The following is a 21584-nucleotide window of genomic DNA, read 5'->3' as shown; positions in this document are numbered from 1 at the left end:
ATACAAACTCTAAAAGAAAATCAGAGCAACATAAAGTTTTAGAATTTGGCCTTTAATGCTAGATTAATGTCCATGTTTTCTTTTTTTTTTTAATTTCTTTTTTTTGTCCATGTTTTCTGAATTAAGAAACTTTTGCTAAGGTCAATCAATTAATTAATTAATCAATTATTAGGTACTACCCAGTAAGTTACCAGAGTCAGGACAAGAATACATATCAAAACCAGGCCAGTATCTCAAAGGATTCTCAAATTAAACATTCTAAGGAAAAGGTAAAGATTTCCAGCTAATGACTCAACTGGTTAGAAAACTGTCTATTTCAATATAAATGGCTAGATAGAACAGTGGCAATAATCAACAGATTTGCTAGTTAGTCTTAAATTTGAAGTAGGTATTTAAGAAAAAATAATGACTGGGGACCAGATATGGCTAAAGATCAGGAATTTCTTTAATTCAAAAACCACACCAAACTGGAAACGTCAATAAAGAGGATCAAAAGGGGGAAAAAAGTGTTTCCTAACAAACCTAATAATCATAGTCCAGTGGGAGAATGACAATACACTTGTGTTCATAGTTGAAAGAAAGGTTGAAGAATTCTATTAAGATACAACAAAAGGAAAAAGGAAAATTGCAGTGAAGGGGTCCATCAAAGGCTCTTGTGAGTTTCTGAAAAGCTCAATGATAAAAAGAAACCTGTACTAGACATTTTGAGGAAGGTGGAACCAAAACGTATAGGCAGTTAAGTTAAAGCTTTCAAGGATTACAACACACACACACACACACACACACACACACACACTGTAGCCCCAACTTCTTTGTGTAATGTTTTCCAACAGAGTGGAAAAAGAATACAAAAATTGGTCAACAGCAACTCCACTCCTGGGAATACACCCTAGAGAAGAAACTTGTGCACATGTGCATCAGAAGACAGGTGCAAGAATGTTCATAGCATCATTGTTTGTACTAACAGAACACAATAGCATCCAAGTGTCCAGAGACAGCAGACAGGAAAATATACTCCTGTATATCATTCTATGGAATAATGTATGGAATTTTATACAAAAATGAAAATGAACTAGAGCTGTACACTGCAAAATTGAGCTTAGAATATAATTATGAATATAAAAAGCAAGGTGCAGAAGGTTACAGTGTAGTACCATTTTTACAAAGTTCTAAAACAAAGCCAAACAACATAATTTAGGGACACATAAAACTGTTTTGAAACAAAAAGGGAAAATGATAACACAAAGTTCTGGCAGTAGTTACATCTAGGTAGAAAACAAAAGGATTGGACAGGTGAAGAAAACATAGGTAGATTCAATAGTAATGATTTATATTAAGTTGGATGATGAATTCACAGGCATTTATTTTATTTTTATGCCTTATAACATTTATGTATCAAATATGACATAATAAACACATATATAAATTTCCCACTTCCTTTCACATTCATTTTTACTTTACATTTTACATATATATTATATAAGAAAAAGATATGAATCTAAAAACCACCCCTCCTATTACTTTTTTAGAATCCCAGCATAAATCCTGAAGTCGATCTAATAAATTTTCAATGGAAAAAAATGTGAAATGCTAACAATACACTCAAACTCTACAAGTTCAAAATCATATAAGAATATGACTTATTTCATCAAACCATCAGAAAACTGCATCCTCTTTCTAAACAACAAAATGCCAGGAGAGCACCTTCTTGCTTCCCAGGTGAAGAAGAAAAAATCAAAAACAATTGTCTGCATCTGTTCTTAACATTCTTAGAGCTTTAAGAATGTTTAAATCTGAAGAAAGAGAAATGAGCCAAGAAAGGTGAAGTATCTTTTCAAGGCAGAGACATGGAAAAGGAAGTTAAGAGAAAGATTCCACCAACTAGTACATTGCCAACACTGTAAGTGGGAGTTGTAAAACAACAGCAAACTGACATAGCCAAGATTCATCCAGAATGTCTGGGGCTCACAGGATGCAGGCTGATTATATTGTTTATAAAGTTATATAAGAGGATGTCCAGTTTACAAAGAATTAGAAAGCAAATATACTTCACACAAAAACATACCAAATATAATTTTCATAATTCAAAAACCAGTAGTTCTAGCTCATTTTAATCCTTAACTGTACAATACTTTCAGAAAATACATTTATTTAAACTATCTGGTACTAGATAAATATTTACTATGAATATACAAATTCTTTAAAATGGGAGCAAGGACAAAAATATCATAGGGAGGAAAGATGAAGTATTTTAAAGAGAAGAAAAAATGAACTGAAATGATGTTGCATCAGCATTGCTCTGAATACCTGATTGCTTCTTCACTTAGAGTATGAGTGGTCTTGGGGAACTTCAGCATTTAAATGACTTGAAGTTTCCAACTTATTTGAAATAATAATTCTGGGGCATTTGTAATGAATACTTAATGTGTTTCTTTGCAAAAACCCAAAACCTTTCCAATTTTTCCCATGAATGAGAAATATGAAGAAGGGTTTGGATCTCAAATATTCTAAATGCTTCACCAATATAACCTTCAATCACAACAGTGACAAACCTAATATCCATAAATTCTGCCTTAAAAAATTCTTTTGATGCTCTAGCATGGTATAAATGTTAAACTTTGTTTTGTTTTGTTTTTAGCATGGGCTTTTAATAGATTTTTTTTTTCCTCTAACAGGAACACATTGCTCTTAACTGGGTACTCTCTGAAAACCTCATCCAAGGCTTTACCAACCTCTCTCACTGACAACATCATATTCCACATATTTCTCAGCAGGGAAGATTGGCTTCCAGTGGGGAAACTTTAGTATCAGCTTTTCCAAAAAGCCTGAAAGGAGAGTTAAACTGAATTGCTCTTCCAGAAAACAGGACCGTCCTTGCTGCCAAATCTAAATCCCCTAACACCATGGGACATTTCCTATGATTCTGTCTGTGGCAAAAGATGAGATTCCTGTAATATTTCTCTTTAAAAATGTTTCTTCAAATAATAATAGTAACAGCAATTATAATAGCAACAGTAATAATAATTATAATTATAGAAGCTATGTGTTTTATATAGTTAATATGTGAAATCCTCACACAACCCTGCAAAGTAGGTATCACTCATCCAGTTTTACAGGTGAGGGAACTGAAGCACAAAAGGACTAAGTAATTTGTTCAAGGTCATACAGCTAGAAAATAATGTTGGCTACCTCTATTGAGCACTTACTACACACTGGTAATGCTCTAAAAGCTTTAGTTGCATTAAATGAATCTTGATCCTTATACTAGCACTATATTATGTCCAATTTTTGATTGAGAAAACTGAGGCACAGAGAGGTGCCCTATGTCACCCATACGGCAAATGCTGAACTGAGTTTCAAACACAGGCAGTCTAGCTCCAGAGCCCACATTCTTAATCAGGAGGCTATACTGCCACTCCAAATGGTAGAATTTATGGTCAAACACAAATCTAGCTCACTCAGAAACATGACTTTCAAAACTGAGTTTCCCCGTCATTTAAACTACACCACCTTCCTCCTTTAGTACAGCAAAAGCTATCAGATAAGCAATATATACCAACATATATGCTAACTAAATATAATTCAGTAAAAATATATGTAAAAATCCAAATTATTATTTAGAGATGTGAATAATGATAATAATCCGTCAGATACACACATAAACACGTGTTCATTCTTGTGTGGGGTAACAGCTGCATAATCCATTGGAAAGCCTATCCCACCAGGAATCCAGAGCTCAAATGCTCCTGCCCTTTCTGCACATACACAGTCAAATGAAACCACATACTTTCATTATCACGATAACTTGTGGCACACAATTCCACTGGACAAATATTCTAATTTCTGTCCAATGTATATGCTATACAACTGTACCTGAACCCTGCATACTTTCCATTAAGTTCATGGTTCCTACCAGAGTTCACTCGTTCAAATATTTCTATCTAACTATAAGCCTTATCACTCCCTCTTGATCACAATAATTATTACCTAAAGAATACATCTTTTAAAAGAGCAAAAAAGTGAGAAAGAAGCTGTTATTTTGTCAGAGAGTTGAGGTTTATATAATTGTATCCCTTTCCCTGCAAGCTCACATGCCTCCAGAACCTGACCCAAAGCAGTTCACTCGGCCTAGGATCATATACTTAGTAGTATGATACACAAGACATGATAGTGGCTGAAGCACTATTATTAAAGAGAGATTAAAACAGCTGTACATTATGCTGAAGCACTCACTCTTCCCTTTACAAACAGACGGTCCTGGATTACAAGCAGCACTTGACCATTTAAATCACGACAACAACCAGATTTAACCAGCTGGGCCATATTCTCCTAGGCAATGCCTGTTGACCTCCTCAGTCGCAGCTGCTCAAATGAAATTCTCATTAGACAACTTATTTTCAGAAGCCAAAGGACTCTCTGATTAAATATATGTATTTAGATATAGAAGTCCTTTTTAAAGTATTCATTTTCTGACAACTGTCGCTTATGTTAGAGCCCAGCTACACTGGCAACAAGATGGGTGATACAAGGATAACTAAAATTCATCATTTAATCACAGCTGAAGGATTTTTATCTTGGAAGCATTTTAACCTGAACCTATAATCAGTCTTTCTGCATATTCTACCCATCAATATCAACAGTACTTTAAAAGGTAGATTCTGATATTCATTCTATCCATCTATCCATGCATCTATCTATCTCTCTATCATCTATCTTCCTATCTACCTATGACCAAAAAATCAACGTTAAATTTACAACAGAAACCTTGTCTATTTTCCCACAAATCTCACTTTCAGAGGAGGCACTTCAGATAGAACACCTTTGTTCATCAGTGTTTCAGCAATCCAGTCAAATCACTGCTCTGAAGAAATTTCTTGAGGGATGGCAGATAAAACACTGTACAATTATTTGGCTGATGAAAGGATCTGCCTGTAAGAGAATAACTTCCCTAATGCTATGTGGAGAGGTTTTTTTTATCATGTAGATATTGTTTTAAAATAGACCATAATAAATAAACTTTTTATAGATCAGTTCCTGTATATGAGGGGAAGTGAGGGGGAAGGTATTTAGTCTGATAGAGTCAAAACATTCTCCAGGACAAGAATGACTCAGGAAAAGTCATTTATTATGTCAATCACACAGGCTTGTCATTCATGAGGTATGGCCTTCAAACCAGGAAATAGAGGTGAGAGAGAGGGGAGTAATGCATTTGAAAGCTCGTATATGTTCCATGGGATAAGAGCTGTCCCACATGAGGATAGGGACCTGGGGCTTTAAAGGGTCAAAGCCAAGCAAATATTGGTGAAGCTATTATACCTCCTTAGACCTGAGATATAGTTTTATAGAGTCAGAAATCCCATTATACTGTTCTGTAGTATTGCTCTGAGCAGATAATTAGGAATCAAATTCAAAATAGAAAATAGAAATCTTCATGGCTCCCAACTCCAAAACATGTTCCTCTACTTTTTAAAAAATTATTATTATTAAGTGTATTACCACCCTGCTACTCACCCAAAGTTTAAAAGCTCTGAGCAACATGTAAACCATCCCTCTCCCCTGGTCTCCTTGCTTAAATGTCAACTCCTAACAATTCTATCTCCTAATATATTTTCCATATGCACCCCTTCCTCCTTTCTCATTTCTGCCACCTTAGTTTAGGCCCTCATTATCTCTAGCCTGAAACAATTTTCTCAGTGTCTCTCCTGTTCCCATACATCCTACACAGTGCTGCCAGATTAACTTCCTGAAGGATAGCTCTAAATCCATCACCATGTTGTGCTGAAAATTAGTCAATGCTTCTTCCACAGTCTTCAATCTAAAGGGCAAACTCCTTAGCCAAGAATTTTAATTTAAAGGGCCTCAGTGATCTGAACACAACCGACCTCTTCAGTCTTATATCCCATATGCATCATTACATACTTTAAATTAGAACATGAACTGTTGGCTATTTTAAAGGACTCTGCCTGTTCCTTCTGCCTGAAATGTCCCTCCCCCTCCATTTCTGCCTATCCAAATCCTTCATTCTCCAAAACCAGTTAAGACCCATTTCCCTTTAGAACCTTTCCATGGCTTCCTAGGCCAGTGCAATCTATCCTGTAAACTCCTATAACATTTAATCTATATGACTCTCACAGAACCTATCATAGATTAGACATTGAATTAGAGTTCATTTTTTATATATCCTATACCTCTTACGAGAACATGAACTCTTTAAAGTTAGAGACTATTTTATTCATTACAGGTGCCCCATATTATGTAGCATAGGGGTTCTAAACCTAGGGTCCACAGACCCCAAGAGTCCATCTACAGGATTCAGGGGGCCTTGGATGGTGAACCTGGATGGAAAAATTCTTTTTCACTAACCTCTAATTGAAAATTTGCATTTCCTTAAATTGTGGATGCAGGCAACAAACCAGAAAATATTCATAGTATCTGTGATACTGCACCCAATAGAATTACAGTATATTTTTATATCACACTGTACTGGTTAGTGATATCTCAAAATATCTTTTATGTTTATCATTACTTTAAAATTTTGATATTTTGAGTCCCTTCATTAGATCTTGTTGTTTGATGCATTAGTAAAGTAGCATTTTCTAACATATCACAAAATTTTAGAATTATTTAATATTTTAATGTAACTCATTTTCTCTGTAATTCCGTGGATTTTACTTTGTGCATTTAAACTAAGAAATAACCTGTAGGCTTCACCGACTACCAAGGAAATCCATGGCCAAAAAAAAAAAAAATGGTAAGAATCCCTCGGTTCTACTACCACCTTGCAAAATAAAAAGAAAACTTGTAGAAAAATAATCATAATACTATGTAGTTCTTGGTTAGGGCTATTAAAAAAAACATATATGATGAACTATGAAATATTGTATAAGCATATTGTTCATAAAAATTCATAGAGCTTTGATATTAGAAAAAGACCAATCTTCTGTCCCCTAGCCCTATTAAAATGGCAATAAAGATTGCCACACACCTCCAAGGACAATTTATTATCTTCCAAAGAAGATTATTCCATACATGGACAGGTACAACTGTTACACAGTTAATTTTGTTATAAATGATAATCTGGTTCCTTGCAACTTCTTGTCACTGATCTTCATTCAATCCCTATGGAACTACATAGAATAAACCCAATCCTTCCTCCACATGACTTTACTGTAAAGACAACCATCATGTTATCCTTCATCTATTTTCTCTGGGATTAATATTACTAGTTCCTTCAACCATTCCTCCTCTTATTATATAATTGTATGTCTGTTATCATGTCAACTGCTCTCCTCTGAGACTATCCCAATGTTTTTTAGTCCCTCTTAAAGTGCGGTAATTCTCAACTCAACACCATAATTCAGATGCATTGTATTGAGCAGGGAGTTCAATGGGACTACCAACTTTTGAATGCTACGTACTGTAATTCTAGTAATGCCGACTGAGACAGCACTACCAAATATTTGGCAATATTCATCATGCTGACCCCAGTGTACTTTCTTAAAACTCATAAGCTTTTTTTTTTTTTAATTCATGTGTCTGCTATTTGAATTTCCTTCAGTAATTATTTGTGCAGCTAGGAGCTTTGGTCACAATTTCTGGACTTAACAATAAGATCTATTAAATTTAATCTTGATGGGTTAGTTTTAAGTTCATATTTTCAGTTTGTCAAAACCTTTTGAGTTTTGTTTCTTTCATACATTTTATTCAGTGTTCCTCCTAGATTTGTAGAATCTGTAAGTTTGATGAGCATACTTTTATCACTTCATATTTATACTTAATATATTATATACATTAATACACACTAAAAAAAGCCTGAAATTCTGATGCCTAAAATATATATACTATAGAAAACAAAGTTCAGTGAAGTACATAAAAACATTATTTGATAGTAGGAATATAGTGATAAAGTACTCTTAAATGAGAAGTCTCATCTTGCAAGTGCCTCTCTTGTATCAAATCTTCAACACAAAATAATAAAGAGGAAGAACAGAAAACTAACCATGACTTGCAAGAGAAAAATTATTTTAAACTCCCTAGGAGTTCACACTGGAAAAAAAAAAATCACCACAAATCAGTTTCTTTATTTTTGCATTAAAGAGCTCTCTAAAGAATTTTGAAAACCACTTTCTTATAGAACTAAACCATCTTTTTGGTAAATCATAATTAAAATAATCTAGCAATATCACTTATTCAGATTATTGATCTGACAGCTTCATTTATTCTAGAACATATCCAAGCAGGGGAAAATAAAGTGTCTGAGCAGCCAGAAGTCCACAAACAAAAGATCTTGTATATTACCCAGAATCTCTCAGCAACTCACCCAGACATATATGTTTATATTTTACTTATCGTCCAGGGGTTGTGATCATCTATTTTCATAATTTATAAATGAAAAAGAAACAAATTAGAAATTATTCTCAACAACGCAAAAAATAACAGCCTGCAATGTGATATTGAAGGAAGAGAACCCAACATACACACAGACACACAGACACATAGACACACACATACGTATGCACCAAAAGATACCTATATCAAGCAGACACAAGAACTCAAAAGTCTCATAATTGCAGAGAAATACCATAAAGCCAAATAGTCCTAATTATCTCTATGATCTCTGGGGGCATCATTACATTATAGCCTGATAAAATAATTGACATTTATAATATGATAATCATCACAGTACCCCAAATTTATGTAGTTTACTGCTCATATGAGACTTATACATTCATTATTATAGTTAATTCTCAAAATGTTTGAGTTACCCAGTCAAGTATTAGTGCCACACCAAATTTTAAATTTTGTGGCTCAGGGAAACTGAAGAACTTACCCAGGGTCACTTAACTATTAGACAGGTATTGGAGTTCATAGTCTACTGCACCATGACCCTGCGTCATCAAAAAATATTTACATTTTTGTGCCATATCATCTGGTTGGTAAGTCAGGGAGGTGTGTGATACATGTTAGAAACTTCCTTTTGTGCTGATGTGATGGACACATCCACAGAAATTAATTTGAAACTTTTAAACTTTTAATCCCTTATAGGAATAAAATTAAGTTACATGAAAAATTCCCGTATATCCCCATTTCTCTACTGTGCCACAGAACTCTAAATTTAACTTACAGTGTTAGCAATAAATCCAGAACCACTAACGACCCTACATTTCAAAGTCTAAAATCTGCACATAAAGAACGAAAGAACATACATAGTACAGCAATCACTTAGACTTGATTTATTTAATTTAAAAATATTATTAGAGTCTTCTTTTGTGTTTTTTAGGACATAGGTGAACCTAAGTCAGCCTAAGAACATCTCTTGAGAGCATAGAGGAGGTGGATGTGGGATGATGCAATAGATGTCATGTGTCACAGTACTTCCCTCTTGAGCATTTAGCTTTGACAAATTAGAAACCTCAAATCTCAATTCTACAACATTTGGAGGTAAAAGGATAATATTTATAAACTTGTAATATTTATAAAAAATAAGGAGAAATAAATTAGTTTTGTTCTTATTTTTGTTTGATTTTCTTTTCTTTTTAAACAGTTGATCTTTTCATAATAAAACACTATCTATCAAAAGGAAATAAGGGAGAAAAAATGAAAAACAAAGTTGCAGCTGCAAAAGTTCCCATACTACACCTTTTTCCAGGGTAAAGCTTGCAGTCTATTCAAAACCTTGATTTGTTATCATAAGAACAAAATAAAATACACAAAGTTTTAGAAAAATGGAGCTATCTGCTTAATACTCTCAATGGATCACAATTGGCCATCACCATGGTAACCTCTGAATAACTTTTTCCTAGCTAGTGCCAATTATGCACTGCTTTGGCCCTTGAAATCCCACTCAGTTTTTTTAAAGGCCTGGAATCTTTGAAAGAATAAAGCCCAACAGTTAAGTCCACACATACCCTCTTGTTCAGTCCGAGTCATTTCCTCAAGCTTCTTCTGTTTCAGTGTGTCCACCACATCGGCAAGGCTCCCTTTGCGGCGTTCTGGGGTTCCAAAAGTAACACTGCTCATTATCTCGCGGTCCCGACTCCCTTCGTCAGGCTTATGTGGTGAGGTAGAGGTATTTCGGAAGGAATACAGGGAACATAACTTATTATTCTCTGACTCCTAGAAAAACAAAATAAAATAAAACCATTAGAACGTTTGTTTCTTTGCATACCATTGGAGAAAAATCCCAAACTCAGAATAACAGCATAGGAGGCTTAGATGGACAAAAAATATGAACCATTTCTGCTTTAAAAATACTAAACATTAAAGAAGCAATTATTTAAAACACTCTCCTGAAATTGAAGATTAAAACCATGTATTTTTTTTTAATTAGAAACCAACCTAAGTGTTTCAAACCCTTAATTTTAAAATGGACACTTTGACTTCTTACTCATTTACAACCTTCATTTAAAATAGTTTGGATTCAATTATTAAGATTGGCAAAGTTTTTCTTTTAATTGGCACTTTTGTTAAATGCTCTTCCCACAGACTAAAATATATGTACATCACAGTAACATTATCCTTGAATTTAGAAATAGAGAAATTAGCTTCAATATCTAATGTTAATTATTCAACAGAAAATATATAAAATATCTAAATCAGTGCCAGAAAGTTCACCAACCTGAACATTTTTGTGTGCTGGGGTTTGAGGAGAATCATTTTTTTCCCTAGCCATACATCTTTCAAAGTTACAAAAACCTCTTTCTATTCCTTATCTTTACCACTTACACTTTAACACATAGTCACACACATTTAAAAGTGGTTTTGTTTTTATGTTTGTTTGATTGATTGTTTTTAAAAGGACAAGTCTGTTACAGAGACATTTGCACAAGAATTACTTCACCATACAGAGAAGGTAGCTAACTGGTAAGAGGATTAGATCCATCTGTGAGGAAAAAATGCAAAACTGAGATTGAAAATAATAAGCACCTAAAAGTTTATAGGAAGAAAATGTTTTTACAGCTCTCTAGATCAGAACTGAGGGTTGGAAGCAACTGTTATTTAGCTACAGCCCATCAGTAATCTTACATTCATTCACCTCATCTGTCTGGGCATGAGTATTTTCTTGCCCAATAAAACATCATATGAGGGGCGCCTGGGTGGCTCAGTTGGTTGGGCGACTGCCTTCGGCTCGGGTCATGGTCCCAGGGTCCTGGGATCGAGCTCCGCACTGGGCTCCCTGCTCAGCAGGAAGCCTGCTTCTCCCTCTCCCACTCCCCCTGCTTGTGTTCCCTCTCTCGCTGTGTCTCTCTCTGTCAAATAAATAAATAAAATATTTTTTAAAAAATCATATGAAATAAAAAAAGCATCTGGCCTTTGTGATTCTCATCAGAAACATGAACATCTTAACTGCTCCTATATCTCTCTCCCCCTTCACAAAGAAGCCCAGCAAGCTTCAAGAACTAGAGGAAGAAATAGGAGGCAAAAGTTACGGTAATAACTGGTGGGAAAGGGGGAGAAAAGAAAAATGGAGCCCAGACAAGTATAGGTTTCAAGATAACTGTACCCAATAAATGCTAGGCAATTAGTATTTTTGTCACTGTAGAAGATTAAATAAACCTTGTTTTCAGGGCTGTTGGGAGCATATTATGAGATAACATTTGTAAAGCACTAGGCACAGGACTGAGCTCTTACGAGATGGTATTTAATAAGTGGTGGGTACCATTATTCTGATGGAAGGAGCAGATCTAAGGATGGAACCAAGGCAGTTCTCTTTCCCTCTGGACCTAAGGAATTGTTTAGTAAAAAATGTTATGACTCTTAAAGTAAATTGAATACTGTGAAGCCTGAGTATATACTAAAAACCATTGAATTGTATACATTAAATGGGTAAATCATGTGGTATGTGTACTATATCTCAATAAAGCCGTTAAAAAATATAGTAAGCCAAATCAGTCTTTTTTTTTATTCCCAGTACTAGCACAATGCTTAGCACAGAACAGATCCTCATTACATTTGTGTACTGAAATAAATTGAAAAGGATAAAATAAATGGAGTAGGACAGAAAAGAGAGTTCCTCTTTACCTTGCTCCTAGATCTAGGAAAGATGTTTTATTTCATTTAATGTTTACAATAACTCTATTGAGTAATGCAGAGGAACCCCTTCTTTTAGATACCAGTCATGGTTAATACATGACTTCTTGGGATGGTCAGTTCATTCTCTGCTTTGTGCAAATGAAAACTCAGAAATGGGGGCACCCAGGTGGCTCAGTCAGTTAAGCGTCTGCCTTTGGCTCAGGTCAAGATCTCAGAGTCCTGGGATGGAGCCCTGCATTAGGCTTCCTGCTCAGCGGGGAGTCTGCTTCTACCTCTCCCGCTGCCCCCCCACTCATGCTCTCTCTCTCTCTCTCTCTTTCATTCCCTCTCTTTCAAATAGATAAATAAATAATCTTTAAAAAAAAAAAGAAAAGAAAACTCAGAAATGTGTTTTGATCTCTTAGTAACGTCCTTATCAGAAATCTGACCTAGACTTTTTTGAACCAGTATCACCATTGGATCAATCATGCTTCCATCACTTTCATTTCAAGTGCAAACTAGTCTCATATCATAGCCTATAAATCAAAAACAAAAACAAAAAAACTCTGACTCAACCTAAGAGATTAAAGGCCAAGTCAAAACAACAGTCATGTGGAAGAAGGTTACCTACAAATGAGCCACCATTGAACATACGAAAAAAGGGCTTCGCCATCACTCCTAAATTGAAATAGAAAGACATTAGGAGTGGCTCTCCTGCCTGAGGAACAACTTTAAGTTGTCCTCAGAGCATTTAGGCTTCATACAGTACCATTTTTTTCTGTCAGGTCTAATTTTAAACAGTTTTATTTACTCATGTCATTTGTGAGATAGACTGCTTTCTTTTGTTTTGTTTTGTTTTGTTTTGTTTAACTTAAGGGAATGTAGCCCACTGCCATCCTACATCACAGACAATCACCATGGGTTCCCACACCACACTGTTCTCAGTCCCATAATCTGTGCAAAGTGGCTCAACACTTCCAAGAAGCAGAGAGCAAGAAGCTGAAAAGTCATGATTTTTCCAAAGAAGTGACAAGAACTACTTGCAATATGTGATATTGAACATGACAGGCACCAACTTAGGCAGTGGATAAGATCATCGATGGCGTAAGTCATCTAAGTCATCTTATACCATTCTCAGGAACAACGGAAAGGTGCAAATTTTACCATTTCTGGCCCTCACTTTTTAACTTTCTAAAACTTAAGGAATAATGGCCTCTCATGAATGGAGGCCTATAGCAATTCATCTGTGTAAAGGGGTACTTAAGTCCAAACACTTACAACAAAGACAATACTGTTGGATAAAAGACGGTAATACCAAATTAGAAAAAGAAACTTGTCAAAGGATCTTTTTTTAAGGAACTAGGCAATTTTAAGTTTTCCCTTAAGTTTTCTTAAGGGAAAAAAGTTCAACTTATTATGGAATTTCCTAAAAATGAAACAAGTCCTATGAAATATCAGTTTGAGGAAAGATGCCCAATGATGATATCTGTCGTGTCTTGATGCATGTCACTGCTGCATAGCTGTGGGGAGATTTGAGACAGTATTTCCCTAAAGCAGTGGTTCTCAAACTTCAATGTTTACAATTCCCTAGCAAATATGTTAAAATGCAGATTCCCTCACCTCCCTCTATACCCCCCAAGGGTGGGGGCCCAGGAATATGGAGTTTGATAAACACCCCAAGTGATTCCAATGTATAGGTCCTTTCATTCTGATGCATCCCACTTTAAGAAACACTGATCCCTATGAAAGCAATGAAATAAATGCTTTGCCTAAATGCTACAATATGGATATAATTAAGAAAATTTTTAAGAAGGCTGGTTAGTTTTAATTTTAAAAAAATAACATAAAGGAGATTACTTTTCTTCTTTTGTTCTTTCTTGTGAAAACGACCACTGTACAACATGACTAAACAAATGAACATCACAACAAGCAGAGCATATGGGGACTGAGTTAGCATTAGTTCATTCAGAGGCAATTTACTATAAATTTGTTTTCTCTCAACCCCAACCTCAGTGGCACCACCAAACCTAACAGTGAAGATAATTTTTGAAATATTATTTAAAAGGATCCCAGCCCCAATACAAGAACTAAAGCAACATTGGTTCAGATTATCTAAAGAGCTTTTTGCTGGAAATCAATTAAATACAATACAAAATGATATGCAGGTGCCTGAAAAAGCACACAGTTAGTACAAAAAAATAGTCATTAGGCAAAGTTTCTAGAAAACACAAGCAATTTTCACAAATTAAAAACATTTAATTAAGATGTTTCCATGTTTGAAGGGGATAGAAAAGTAAATATTAAAGACAAAACGTATGTGAGGTGATGGATGTCAACTAAACTTACTGTGGTCATCATTTCACAATACATACGTGTGTCAAATAATTACGTTCTACACTTCAATACAATGTTATTTGTCAATTATATCTCAATAAAACTGGAAAAACATTTTAAAATAAATATTGCCCAGATCTTTCAGAGGTTGTAATTCAAAACAGATTGCTCAGCAGTGGCAACAGAAAAACGTTAGACTTAAATCGCCTTCTCGTGGTACTGTGAATATATCAAACACACGCAAATTTTTTAGCTTTTGTGCTTCATGCTCCTTTCCTCTAGAATGTCCTACATTCTTTTTGACTATTCACTCAACCCCTCCTCAAAGCTCAGATCAAATTGCATTTCATCCTTGAAGTCCTGCCTGACTCTACTGGGCCTCACTATCCTCCTACCCCCTGAACTATACATTGAACCACACAACTTGGCACTTAATAATATACTAGAATAAATTATTCATTATTATTTTGCATGTATTAGTCATATTTGCAACTAAATTTTAACACTTGAAGGATTGGGGCCATGTCTCATGTTTCTTCTACATACCCCCCAGAGCACCCAACAAAATGTTAAGTACATCATCAGCTGCTGAACTTGAAACAACTACTCACCAAATACGTCAAAAATAATTTAAAAAATAAGGCTAAGAGTAAAGATTTGTTCTAATAGTGGCAGGATTGCTTATTTAAGCAAAATATTGAGAACTGAAATATTAAAAAAATAAAGGATTCATTTAATAAAAGATGATATAGCTACACAATGGAATACCACATAGCCATTAAAAACAATATTATTTATGTTGAAAATAGAGTTGTTTATAATGATGGACAATTACAGGCAACTTACATGTCCAATTTTAGGGATCATTCTGAGGGCACTAGGGTGTCATCCAGAGGGTAGAATTTGAAATTATTGAAAATCATATTTGTACAGAAAATGTAGTGACACGTGGGAATATTCATAATGTATTTTTGGTAAAAAGTGTGTTAGTGAGAAACAGCAATGTACTTTTTTTTAGAAAAAATTATGTACACAAGAAAAAACACCAGAATGTCCAACAAAACGTTAACGGTCCTCTGAGTGTTGGGATAATAGGTAGTTCTAATTTTCTTTTTTGAAGTCATCCATATTTTGCAAATGTTCTATTATGAATACTACTTTTAAACAGAAAATAAATATTGTTGTCAAGTTTGAATATGAATACCAAAAAGATGTTGTAAAAATAATCCATTTACAAAGACAGACGTATTAAATGGGAAAAGGGATATATTGTATCATTTAGAACATGAATTCAACTTTGCTGCATGTGTGCATAAGGGTAAATGTGGCTACAAAACAAACCAAAAACTGGGAAGATATATACCAAAATATTTATAGTGATTTCTAAATGGTGATGAGATTATTGATAATTTTTATTTCCTTTTACTTTATGTTTTCTAATTTATCATTGATGAACACATTGTTTATGTAATAAAGAAAAAAATAATTTTATAAAGAGATACTTGAAGGAAATATAAAATAGAATTTAAGGGAAAAATATTTGGCCCTCTTGAAGATGTCTAGAAACTTAGTGTATTATAATCTCCCTGTATTGAACCCAGAAAAAATAACCAAGCTTTCTTTCCTTGGCATTTCTGCAGCAGACAGCTCTCAAATAATATTTTCTAATAAATTGAATTATTTCAAAAGGAATCCTTGCATCAGCTGAAATCTAGATCCTTATCATTATCACCCACTGTTTCCCACTTGCCCTCGAAAGATACACAAAATCCATCTATTTCCTCTTCCATGTTAGAGTTATTCAAATATCTGAAGGGAGGGATTGAATTAATAGTTCTTTTCTAGGGGACACTCCTCCAGTTTCTACACCCATTTCCCATTTGACATGGCTTCCTGATCCCTCGTCTTTCTCCTCTGATTCACTCCAGCTTCTAGATGTTGTTTCTTAAGATGTGTTGCCAAGAACTGAATACCAAAGTTCTGTATCTTCGTTTTCAGCAAGAACAAAAGTAACAGAAGGTTATGCAGCTTCCCTCATGTCACACAGGTGGAACTGGCAGAACTAGTTTAAAATCCAAATGTGGGTTTTCTGACTTCAAATCCAGTGCTTTTCCCATTCCACGGGGCTATAATAAAATCGCTCTCAACAGGGAAAGATGCCATGATTCCAATAACACCTACCTTCTAAATCTTTTTGTTACCTTGCATTGCCAGAGAGGAACTTTGCCTATTTTGAGACAGGAATTCCAAGAGTTACCAAGAAGTACCTGGTATTGGTTACCTCTTATATAAAAATCACCCTAAAACAGTTCTTAAAACAACTATAATCATTTATCTTTACTGGTCTCTGTGAATCAGGAATTCGGGAGAATCTGGTCTGGGCGGTTCTGTCTCAGGTCTCCAGTGAGGTTGCCAGTAAGTCAGTGGCTAAGGTTGGCGCCATCTCAAAGGCTTGTTTATTCACAGATGCAAACATGTCAAGAGTCTGGGGCTGGAAGCTAGGGTTTCTTGGACATCTTCTTCTATCTCTATGTGATCTCTTCACATGATCTTTTCTCTCCAGGATTTCAGCTTCAGACTACTTGAACTTCTTACATGCTAGTTCAGGTCTCCAAAGTGCATGCCCCCAGAAAGAGCCAGATGAAAGTTGTATCACTATTTCTAACCTAGTCTGGGGAGTGGCGCCATACAACTGTCAGTGCAATCTATTCACTAGTAAATCACCGAGGCTTGCACATAGTCAAGAGCGTGGGACTTAGACCCTGCCTTTCTACAGGGTAGAGTTACAACTATATCCGCAAATAGTTGCTGTAAGAAATGAATACTATATAAAGCGCTTAGGACAGTGTCTATCACCTAAGTACTCAACATATGGTAACTCCTCATTATTAAATTTCAAACGTCCTTTGTTCAATTGCCTTGTGTTTCAATTTTTAATTCTGAAAATCCAGTCATGATGACCATTTTTAAGGCTTTTTATTTATTCTTGTTCATCTAAGTAGAATAATAAATACTAAATGACATTACTCTCTTCAATGTCAGTGCTCAAAAATCACCTCCTTTATGAAGTCATCCCAAACTAATTCCATCAAGATCTCACCCCTCACAAAACCCCAGTAGCCTTAGCGTTTAAAACTAGCTTTTTCTAGGGATACTTACTATCAATGCCCACTTAACCTAACTGCATATGGATTATCTCCATCCTGTCCTGGAGCAGCCACAGCACACACTATTGCTCTAATTCGTCTGAGTTGCCAACTGCACCTTGACCAGGAATATGAACGGGTAGTCGTAACTGCAAGCAGAGGAGAGCTGTAGGCTGGGGCTGCAAAAGTCAGATACGGTGTCAGGAGCTGAGACAAGCAGAGACCATAGGTCAGGAATGGAATCTTGCCCTACCTAATAGAGTTGAAACCCATATACAGGTAGAAGTCATTGCTGCTGGGAGAAATGACTGGGAAATGGCCTCTCTAAGCAGCTACAGGAATCAACTTCCCTACCTGCTGCCCAACATAGATTCCGGGACAGAGCATTACCCTCTCTTCCCCCTTCTTTCACCCATTAGCAAGACTGAATTAAATGTGTTCACTCTTACTGCATTGTGTGCTGTCATTTTGTTTTTGCTTTTGTTTTCCATTTTAGTTATACTGCCTTTCCAATTACAGCTTTATCCTCATTCTAGTCTACCCTCCCTCTAGATAAGATTTATTGGGATACCAAATTATAGGTTTTTCCCTGATTTCTGACAGCCCCCAATCTATAGCAAGCTTCCATTTCCTTAAACCCTATCCCAAATCACTCAAACAAAGCCCAAATCCTTAAAAATGTTCTTTTCAATACTTTCTTACTGAGTCATTCGATGGTTCTCCGTGGTGTGTGTTCTCCCTACTGTAATGTGTCATAAACACAATTTGTTCAACTACAGGTGTGTTCCTAGTAGTCTTTAACTGAAGGGAATTAATGGGATGCGATGTCTGTAAAGAAATTAAAAACAATAATAAAACCAACTAAAAGTTGGTTTTGTTCGTTTTAAATCACTGTGTACTAGCAACTCAGCCATGTCAGTGATCAATCTTCTCTGCCAGAACAGATGGCTCCACACCCCTCCTTCTGTATGTACTGCATTTTATATATTTCAAGTTTCTGTTAAGCATTCAAGTTATATCACACGAATTACATATATACATGTATTGTAACATATTATATTAAGCTATATTTTATATAAGTGCTAGATATGTACTGCTTTTTCCGATTCCCCACTTCAAACAACTCTTTTTTGATGGGCCAAAAACTACCTGCCAACAGTGCCGTATAAGACGCATACTACTTCAGTATTATCGGGTGACTGACAGATAAAGCTTTACCTAATCTAGGTTCCAATTACTTCTTGCTAACAAAGGAAATCTAACCTTTTTAATATGCTGAAAACTAAATTGCTGACATTCATAGATTCTTTCTCAGAGGAAAAAGTATGTTTTTCTCTAATGTGACATATTTTAAGGAAAAGCATTGGTTTAAAGAAGCTTACATAAATGAAAATACTGAATTTGGTTCCAATTAACAACAGATTATTCCTGATAAAAGTATCATTAAGTCTAATAGTAAAACAAAGTTTTATTCTTTTTCTCTTTTATTAAAACTGATACTTGGTAGAATAGGTTAGATTTATATAGCATTCTCAAAATTGGAACAACATCATGCCACTTTGCACTATTATTATACTGTTCAATAACAATAAATTTATTCATGATGTATCAAAATATAAATTAATTACCAATATGTGCTAAAGTGTCATGATTCCTAAAGTCTAAGAAATGAAAGCTATTGTTTTTAAAGTGTTATTTTGATTCAAAGGAAAAAAAATTACAATAGTAAGTTTTTAAAATGTCCTCATCACCATATTTAATAAATGGAAGTAAAATACAGAAAAAATATTAAAGTCTCCAAACCTGTCAAGACAAGCACATAGAAAAGCTTTGCCACATCTATACACTATCAGCCTCACAAATAAAATCAAAATCTCAAGATTCAAAGGTCCTTAAAAACCCAATTGCTTAATCCTATCTAGTACTTGAATCCCTGTGCAGAAAAAGATGGTATAATAGTTAACAAAATGCAGGCTCCCTGGGCCAGATTTTGTAGGTAAATCACAGCTTTTCCACCTACCTCCCATATTACTCAAGCAAGTTAACTAACTAACTTCTCAGAGATGAGAGTATTTTATGACTTTTTGGTCACAGAATGGTAAGAAGGCCTTTAAGGCAGGCAGGCCTGATGGTGAATTTACCAACACATGGAACAACATTCTATCAAGGTCCAGCTATTAGCTGATTTCTGTGCCTGCCAACTTTAGACAGTTAACTTTCATCTGGCAATTCATTAGTATTCAAACTACCATATGATATTCAACTTGAACAACACTACCAGGCTAGGTTGAATTGGGCTAAGACAATTTTAACTTTGAAGCCAAGAAAGTTAAAAGTAGCAAGAGACTTGGTGATTACAGTTCAGATTTTTCATTTTTTGAGATGAGGAAATTGAAGTCCAAAGATATAAAGTGACTTCCCTAAGGTCACACAGCAAATTAGTGACAGAGATAAACATAGGCCTTCTATGAGGCAACATCCTTTCCTCTAAATTATGCTTCCTCTAAATAACCTCAGGGAAAACATTTCCACTAAATCAAGAATTTTTTTGTTTATTTGTTTGCTTTTTACAATTTGAGGCATTGGGGAATAAGGGGTGTGATTATGCAGAAGTTGGAGAAGTATAATTGGACAAGTTCTTACAGAGCAACTCTCTATGCATGGAGAGTCTCAAATGATTCCATAGAGCTTTTCTTATGAGATAACTACTTACTCTAGTGTCAAGTCTATTACCTTCATGCTCTCCTCCTTTACGGTTGTTTTCTCTTCTTCCCCATTTGAGAGATACCAGTGCACTTATGAAAATAGCTGTGTATTTTTTATATATAATCAGCAAAGCAGCTAGTGTGCTTTCAATGGACTGAAGGCTATGGTGGATGCTTAAATTAGATACACATCACTGGATCCAGGTATCAGTCAGCTCACCAGGAACCCATTTTGCATAACTATCATCCAAATGAGGAATAATGAAGAGCACTTTGAAATAGTGGACAAACCCAGACGTCAGAATTATGAAGCAGAAGCAAAGGAGGTGAACTTAAAAACCTCCCTAACCCGTACCAAAAACAGGTAAATAGCCTTGAAACTAGGACAGTCAAGGCACCAGGGACCTGTTTTGGACACTAGCTCAGAATGAACAGGGAAGAGGAGGGCTGGTAGTATGACACAAGTAGTCCGTTGAAATGCGATTTAATCCAGCTTCTGGGAAACCTGTCCCTAACTCAAGACAGAAACTGGGGTCATTGGAGGGGAAGGGGGTCTACCATCATTCAAGGGTATTAGGATAGCTCTAGGAAAAAATGGGATTTAAAACTTTTAGGAAAAAGTTAAGGTAATTGGGATTCACTAGGAAAAGGTAATGGGATGGTAATTAAGCCCCCAGAAACAAATATTGGTATGATAATTAACTATATCTTGGTTGTCTATCTAAAAATGATGAGACTGGGGTCACATTAAAAAGAGCTCAGAGTAAGCACTTTCTATCTCACAGATCTTCATTTTTTTTGAGAGAGAGAGAGAGAGAGCATGTGCCCACACAGTAGGGGGAGGAAGGGCAGAGGGAGAGGAAGAGAGAGAATCTCAAGCAAGCTCCATGCCCAGAGCAGAGCCAGATGTGGGACTCCATCTCATGACCCTGAGATCATGACCTGAGCCAAAATCAAGTCTGACGCTTGACCAACTGAGCCACCCAGGAGCCCCACAAATCTTAATTTTAAGAAGTACCTGAGCCCAATCAAGGCCTATCAAATCCATTTGTTAATAGGGATTCTACTCTATTAACAGTGATGTCCTTCCATGGCCTTGTTGGCCCAGGGAAGAGCAACTAGAAAACAAGCTACTCTCTCTGTCATACATACTGAGCCCTCACGACTGCTCTGGGGACTCAAACACCTTCCCTCTTCACTGGCTCTTGCCCACTAAAAGTCCCAATTTAGAGAACTCTACCACAAAAGCCTTCAAATTTCCTTCTAATACATCAAATCCATGTAATGGCTTAACATGAAACTCTCTGTAACCCAGAAATTTTAAAATAACATCTCCAGCTCTCTGACTTAAGTTTTTTAAAGATAGAACAAGTACATAGAGACTAAA

The 21584-nt window shown here is 35.5% G+C and overlaps 1 protein-coding gene across 11 annotated transcripts in view; it reads right to left on the bottom strand.

Moving 5' to 3' along the window:
* SOX6 (SRY-box transcription factor 6) overlaps window positions 1-21584 on the bottom strand; it is a 606783-nt gene that overhangs the window by 326681 nt on the left and 258518 nt on the right. For all 11 annotated transcript variants that reach the window (XM_054512032.2, XM_054512037.2, XM_064576794.1 and 8 more), the window contains one exon: window positions 9909-10116. In XM_054512032.2, the coding sequence (XP_054368007.1) occupies window positions 9909-10116 (208 nt within the window). The remainder of the gene's footprint in view (window positions 1-9908; window positions 10117-21584) is intronic.

This window comes from Mirounga angustirostris, unplaced genomic scaffold (genome assembly GCF_029215605.1).
Source record: "Mirounga angustirostris isolate CCGP_5_RB_7025 unplaced genomic scaffold, mMirAng1.0.hap1 SCAF_13, whole genome shotgun sequence".
Classification (NCBI taxonomy): domain Eukaryota; kingdom Metazoa; phylum Chordata; class Mammalia; order Carnivora; family Phocidae; genus Mirounga; species Mirounga angustirostris.
This window is presented reverse-complemented; position numbering and strand designations above follow the sequence as displayed.